This window comes from Mandrillus leucophaeus, unplaced genomic scaffold (genome assembly GCF_000951045.1).
Source record: "Mandrillus leucophaeus isolate KB7577 unplaced genomic scaffold, Mleu.le_1.0 Scaffold815, whole genome shotgun sequence".
Classification (NCBI taxonomy): Eukaryota; Metazoa; Chordata; class Mammalia; order Primates; family Cercopithecidae; genus Mandrillus; species Mandrillus leucophaeus.
In genome coordinates this window covers 734,525-741,858 of record NW_012108864.1, presented here as the reverse complement: position 1 = coordinate 741,858, position 7,334 = coordinate 734,525, and the positions used below count along the sequence as shown (strand labels likewise).

The following is a 7,334-nucleotide window of genomic DNA, read 5'->3' as shown; positions in this document are numbered from 1 at the left end:
CAGAGTTCTGGCCCCACCCCAAGAGTGTTTGATCCTGTAGGTCTGGGATGGGAGTCCAGAATGTACTATATTTCTATTGAGTTCCCAGGTGACGCTGATGTCGCTGATCTGGGGACTGCACGTTGAGAACCAATGTGCTAGATAAAAAAATGATTGACATCTTAAGGTTACTGATGGAGAATCAGTCTTTTAGTTCTCCTAACATTTCAACCTAGAAAGCCAAAAATTCAATTTTCTGCTTTATCAAAAGCAAATAAAAAGAATATGAAGTCCTGGGTTCACTTTCTGATTAGCACTCAAGTGGCAGTGCAGGGACTGTAACTTACACAGGTCAACGGTACCTTTACATCTTTTGGAGAACAAAAATGCTCACCACCTAACAGAACATATGATTTAAAAATACTGTGCAAGATGTATATGCTATTAGGAAGTTTTCAACTACCTCCATTTATTTTATATCTAATCCTCCTGATGTGACTTAAAAGATATAATAAAATGTTATACTATTAATAGTTATACTGTTAATTATTATACTCATTAATTCAGAAATTTATGTATTAGGTACATTATGCCTTATGATATCCAAGCACTGTCCCAGGCACTGGTGACACAGCGGTGAGCTGGCACTATGAAAAATCTCTGGCCTTTTAGAGTTTATATTCTGATGGAGTGTGAGGAATTCAGATGATACAATCAATAAGTAAATTATTTCATATATTAGCAATTAGTACATCACGTAGTATCTTTATTTCTATGCTATGGATAGAAATAAAGCAGGGAATGCTGAGTGGGGCAATATTTAAGTAGGGTAATAAGAGAAGAGGTTCTTTGATAAAGTGACAGTTGAGCCGAGAGTTGGAGGTGGTGAGAGAATGGGACATATCGCTATCTGGAGGCACAGGACCACCAGTTGCAAGGACCCTGAGGAGGGGATGTGCCTGAACCCGAAGCCCTCTAGCAACGGAAAAGAAACCGTTGTTGCTAGAGTAGAGCAAATGAGAGGGAGGGGGTTAGAGAAGGGACAGGGTGACATGAAAGAATGGGGCCAGCAGAATAGGGACCCAAGTGGCAAAGGGGTCTCTAGAGCAGTGATGTATGATCTGACTCACGTGTGGAGTGGCCTAAAGGAGCTCATCACCTCACCCTCTGATTAGGGCCCTGGGGCACTACAGTGTAAAGAGAGGAGAATGTTTTAATTCCTACTTTTCTCTCTTAGAGTCCAAATTTAAATGCAAATGCAGTATGTGACACCATGGCCGTGACAGCAATGATCCAATCACATCTCCCCGAAGCCTACCTCAAGGAGGATATTGGGGGAGAGCTTGTTTATGTGCTGCCTCCGTTCAGCACCAAAGTCTCAGGGGCCTACCTGTCACTCCTACGAGCACTTGACAACGGCATGGGTGACCTCAACATCGGGTGCTACGGCATTTCAGATACCACCGTGGAGGAGGTATACCTCAACATTTGTTTTTTTTCTTCAAGCTGATATAACTTGCTGTTCCCTTCGAATAAATATGTGCCATTTTTTCTAAAAAAATATTTTAAAATAAATATTTCACAAAATTAGAAAAGCTTAACATTTTTTCAATACTATTCTTATGTAAGACCGAGAATACAATGTTGCCCCAGCTAGACAGCATGTATCTTTTACATACAGAAATATTCACTTGAAGTCAGATGGGAAAAATTTGTCTCAATAAATGTGATAAAAGTTCAAAATCAAGGGTAAGCTTAGAAATGAGAAAAGATATGCACTTTTCATGTTAATGAAGTGATCTGGCTTCTCTTTCTAGGTCTTTCTGAACTTGACCAAAGAGTCACAAAAAAGTAGTGCTATGAGTCTTGAGCACTTAACGCAAAAGAAAATTGGGAATTCCAGTGCCAATGGCATCTCAACTCCTGATGATTTATCTGTGAGCAGCAGCAATTTCACAGACAGAGATGGTATGAATCTAATGTGGATATTTTGTTTAATTCCAATAGATGACATAAATGAGAAAAATCAGAGACAGACTTTGATTTTTAAAAATTCAACTCTGAAGTTTCATTCTAAATTCAAAAAAAAACACTAAGGAAATTTAAGCCTCCTTTTTTAAGATATAAAATATTCATTAAACCAAATCGAATCCTCTATTTCAAAAGTACTTTGAAGAATGTGAAAGAACTCCCTTGATAGTGTGGTGATGAGTATTCCACCTACCCACCAGAAATTGTTTTCAAGATGTAACTTCTACAATTTCAATTCATGCTCAGCAAGTTAAAATTCTTCTTGTAATTGGGGCTAACAATGGACAAGATTACCATGTAAAGTAGTTCACTCCTTGTTATTAGACATGTTGAAGTAGAGACAATAGTCATAAAAAAAAAAGTTAAAAAAAAAAAAAAAAAAAAAAAGGAGTTGCCACTCTTTATGGTACCCTCAGTGGAAAACATGTCTAACCTACCTGAATCTGAGTCTTTCAGGTGCTGAGAAACTGCTTTTGGGGAGAGTTTCTGAGTTAATTAATTTGGACTTGATGGCTACGAGTCTATAATAGTAGATTTCCTCCCCCAATCCTTAACATAGGATATACTTAAAAAATCATGTTGCTTGACACGACTTTGAGGGATTGGGCTCTTTTGAAAATAACTTTTATTGTCTCTTCTCTTTCTGACAGTTAATTTATACCTCTGGAAACACCATTTACTTAAGGAATCATAGAGTAAAATGATATATAAATCATGGAGTAGTCATTTCAACAGTTTTTGCTTACAGAAAAAAAATCTCTAGGAACAGAACTTTTAATTAAACATTTGCCTGGCTCTCAAAGTCAGGAAAGATAATCTCTGATGTTTGTATAATTCTGGAACTAGAGGCTAATTTGCCCTCTGTCATAGTTCTCATTTCTTTTCTTTTACAATTGTGGCCTCCATGGCATTGAGGACTTTGATTAGAAAGTGGTCATCTGCTGCAGGAAGCAAAGGCTAAGTATGTGCCTCTGCATGTGTCTTATAATTTGAAACTATTCTTCAGTCCAAATGTTCCCTTCATTGACATTATCTTTTAGAAAGCACATTTATTCCATTTGATACACCTGTAAGTCATCCACATGTAATTTCTCAAGAAACAGAAAAGCATACTAATTAACTGAAAATATTCAGCTCCTTCTACAATTCCCTTTTGCAGAGATATGAGTTTGCATTTAAACTTGTTCACTCTGTTTAATTGGAATTCATTTTAAATTAAGCAGCTTTGTATTTTTTTCTTATCAGCTAAATGAAGATCATGATTTTTGTGCTCCATAATTTCTGATGGAAAACTTAAAATATACACAGAGTTGATGAATACCATCATCTTATCACCTATGAAGGCGTGCGTGGTGCAGGCTTTCGGAGAGAATGCTATATTTGAACTTGTTTTTAGAGGGAGCTGCTGAAATTATTAGCCATAGAGCTCTATTGAGGAAGCAATGGTTTATGGTCTCTATAGCTGCTCTGCCGTGGAATTTTTCTCAGCACCAGAAAAGCATTTTGAAGTATGGGGAGGGCAGATATTTTTTCTAGTGAGTTCTTTTTTTTAATAACTGTAGTGGCAAAAATGGAGTTTTGAAAGGCTGTATAATCATTCCAAATTTCTAAAGAGAATGTAATAAATATGTGGTTGAACTAGAATTGTACTCTGGAAGAGAGGATTTCCCTTTTCCTACTCTTAGTGTGAATTAATTGGACCTCATGTTAGAATCAGAGCCAATTAGACTTACAGTCACTAAGTTACTCACAGTAGGAACAAATTGTTAGATTAGGTTGGTGTTTGAGTTTGTATTTGTATTTGTCTCACATGAATTTAGTCTCTTCCTAGAGACCATCTCTTGGGTATTAGTAATATATACTGAGTCTGTGTTGAGACTTTAGGGTTTGAGGACAATAATCCTTTATGAAATTCTAGATATCTAACTTTGACATGTAAAATTACTATGCCTGTGACTAATAATATTTTGTGTATAGTGAATTAGAATTTTCAAATCACTTTTCACATAGTTCTGTATGAGATGGACATTATAGTTTTCCATTTTCCCAATGGAAGGTCCAACGCTAAGGCTGATAAATGAAATTGCTGAACCTCAAATCCAAATCTTTAAAAGCTTTTCCCACCACATTGTATTATACCATTTATCTATAGTTTCTGAACTTACTTTATTCCTTATCAAGATTTCCCAGAACCAAATCCAATCTCTTTTTCTTAATCAGACAAAATCCTGACAAGAGGAGAGAGGCTGGATGGCTTTGGACTGTTGCTGAAGAAGATCACGGCTATACTCATCAAGAGGTTCCACCACACCCGCAGGAATTGGAAAGGTCTCATTGCTCAGGTTATCCTCCCCATCGTCTTTGTGACCACTGCCATGGGCCTTGGCACACTGAGAAATTCCAGCAACAGTTATCCAGAGATTCAGATCTCCCCCTCTCTTTATGGTACCTCTGAACAGACAGCCTTCTATGGGTAAGTTTCTTCCTGTTAACTAAAAGAACGTTTCCAAAACGCTGCCAGGAGTGTGGTTGTACCTGAATGAATGCCATGAGATGCTGGAGAATAAAGTACTTAGAAGCCACGGTACCTGATTCTGCGAAAGGAATGAACAGTTGGATTGATTGCAGTATGTTACTTCTATTGTCAACAAATAGTTTTTTCAGTTTTTGCATTCATCTGAAACTAAAGTTATAGTAGATATTTATTTTTAATGACTAGACTTTAATCAAGAAAGCCAGGTTAGGTGTGGCTTCCCAATCTGTTGTAATATACAGCAAATAACTTTTTATTGGTCTCACAAATATTAAATAGCAATGTCAGAATCCTGTATAATATGTTACATATACAATAGGTGATCACTGATGCATGTGACAATTAGGTGAATAAGAAGGCAGCCAAATAGAGACATGTGCATTTTCCTGTGATACCTTTCTTTCTTTTCCTGAGACTGTGTCTTTTGTTAGATTTCTTAGATTAAGAAAACAGTCCTAGGCTGAGCGCAGTGGCTCACGCCTGTAATCCTAGCACTTTGGGAGGCCAAGGTGGGCAGATTACTTGAGCTGCAGAGTTTGAGACTAGCCTACCAACGTGGCAAAACCCCGTCTCTACTACAAATACAAAAATTAGCCAGGCCTGGTGTCGCTTACCTGCAATATCAGCAATTCGGGTGTTTGAGGTACAAGCATCACTTGAATCTGGGAGGCTGAGGTTGCACTGAGTCGTGTGATAGCACCACCGCACTCCAGCCTGGGAAACACAGCCAAGACTCTGTCTCAAAAAAAGAAAAAGAAAACCGTTCTATATACACCACATTTCATTTCTTCAAGCATGATTTTAATATGGGAGACTAGTAGAAAAATCATGAATTTTTTTCTGTCCTTTCATATTGCAGGAATTATCACCCGAGCACAGAAGCACTTGTCTCGGCAATGTGGGACTTCCCTGGAGTTGACAACATGTGTCTGAACACCAGTGATCTGTAAGTGGTTCTTGCTCTTCTATTTTGTGCTGTTTTCAACATTCCAGTTTGAGTGTGTTCATGTGTACGTGGGGGTGTGTGTGTGTCTGTTATTTGCCTGGAAGAAAGCTGTACCCTGATAGAAATCCCTGTTTAACAGATTTTTGTCTATCTCCTTTAGTTCATTTCTTAGTTATCCTATGCTATACCAATAAATACTAGATATCTCATGATTTGTACAACTCTCTTGTATTTTCATTTAATAGTCACAACCTTGTGGATTATTAGTCCCATTTTACAGATAAAGAACTGAGGTTCACAGAGACTAAGATACTTATCTAGCTGAGATTCCAGCTCTCATTTGCACTATACAGTGTTGCTTATTCTAATGTCTAAGATAGTATTAATACATAACTCATGTAAACTTGACCTTGGTGTATTATTATGCTAAAGTATCCTCTTCCTGTCAGAAGAGAGGATGAAAAGAGCAAAGAGAATAAAGGAGAGAAAAAGCCCCATCCTGACACATTAAGACAATTCAGTAAGCACTGGTCTCAATACTATATAATCAATAAATGCTTTCCCTTGTCCCCCATCACAAAATGTCAAATCCTTTGGAAATGGTGGGGCAATGTACATTGAGGTTATGAAAAATCAGGAAATTGTATCTGTGACTACACACATGAACTTTATACCAAATACTTATTTACATGCTCATATGTAAATGTGAGAACACATATACATACACATCTCACAGCAATATCATTTAAACTTACAGACGGTGTTTAAAGAAAGACAGTCTGGAAAAATGGAACACCAGTGGAGAACCCATCACTAATTTTGGTGTTTGCTCCTGCTCAGAAAATGTCCAGGTAAGATGGAATTCAGTTTCAGTGAAATGGGACAAATACGGGAATAAATATCGAAGCTCAAAAGATCTATCTAGCTTACCAAAGAATCAGTAAAAGTTCATTTTATGGAAGCTAGCAGCTCAGAAATATGGATCTGGGCAACTCAAAAATATTGACTTTGAACATCAGCTTACTGTTTTAAATCCATCACAGGACCAATTTCCAAAGGTAGGTAATTCTATGATGGTCTTTGAGGAAACCAACCGAAAATGAATTTTTGGTCTCAATTTAGAACTAAGTAGAAGGCTCTATGTTTCACATGAAAAAAAAAATGCGACCATAACTGTCATATTTGAAATAGCAAGACTGCCACTATAGTGGTCAGCTTGGAAGTCAATAATGTATAAGTCTAGAACAGAACTCCATATGTCTCTAAGCAACACCTCCAGGCTTCAGGAAAAAAAAATCATTTCCTGAAAAAAACAGGAAAAAATTATTCATCACTTACTCCATCTGTATTCTATAGATGCAGACCTTAGTTTTCTAAGCCTATCAGTTCACCACACTTTCACGAGAACCAGATTCGCTAGAGAAGTTCAAAATTGTTGAAGAAAAAAGTCACTATTAGTTTCTACTAGTTACTATATTGCCAACTAAATTTCTTGCAATATTTTCTTCAGAGTGACATACGGTTGTACACTGAAGTATCTTGGTATAATATTTTATAATGAAAATATCTTCAGTGAATGCAACCCATTTTGGCGTTCTTATGCAAAATAGTTACTAACAATAGGAGTTGGGACCCAATAAGAATCTTTTGGAATCCCTGCATATTTAAAAATTAGTCTTGGCCAGGTGTGATGGCTCAAGCCTGTAATCCCAGCACATTGGGAGGCTGAGGCTAGTGGATTGCTTGAGCTCAGGAGTTCAAGATCAGCCTGGGCAACATGGTGAAACCCCATCTCTACCAAAAATACAAAAAGTAAAATAAAATTTGCTGGGCATGGTGGCACGC

The 7,334-nt window shown here is 37.3% G+C and overlaps 1 protein-coding gene across 1 annotated transcript in view; it reads left to right on the top strand.

The window, feature by feature from the left end:
* ABCA12 (ATP-binding cassette, sub-family A (ABC1), member 12) overlaps positions 1-7,334 on the top strand; it is a 227,578-nt gene that overhangs the window by 170,542 nt on the left and 49,702 nt on the right. Inside the window, exons 34-36 of the mRNA XM_011967889.1 lie at positions 4,231-4,483; positions 5,403-5,489; positions 6,247-6,340. Coding sequence (XP_011823279.1) covers positions 4,231-4,483; positions 5,403-5,489; positions 6,247-6,340 — 434 coding nt within the window. The remainder of the gene's footprint in view (positions 1-4,230; positions 4,484-5,402; positions 5,490-6,246; positions 6,341-7,334) is intronic.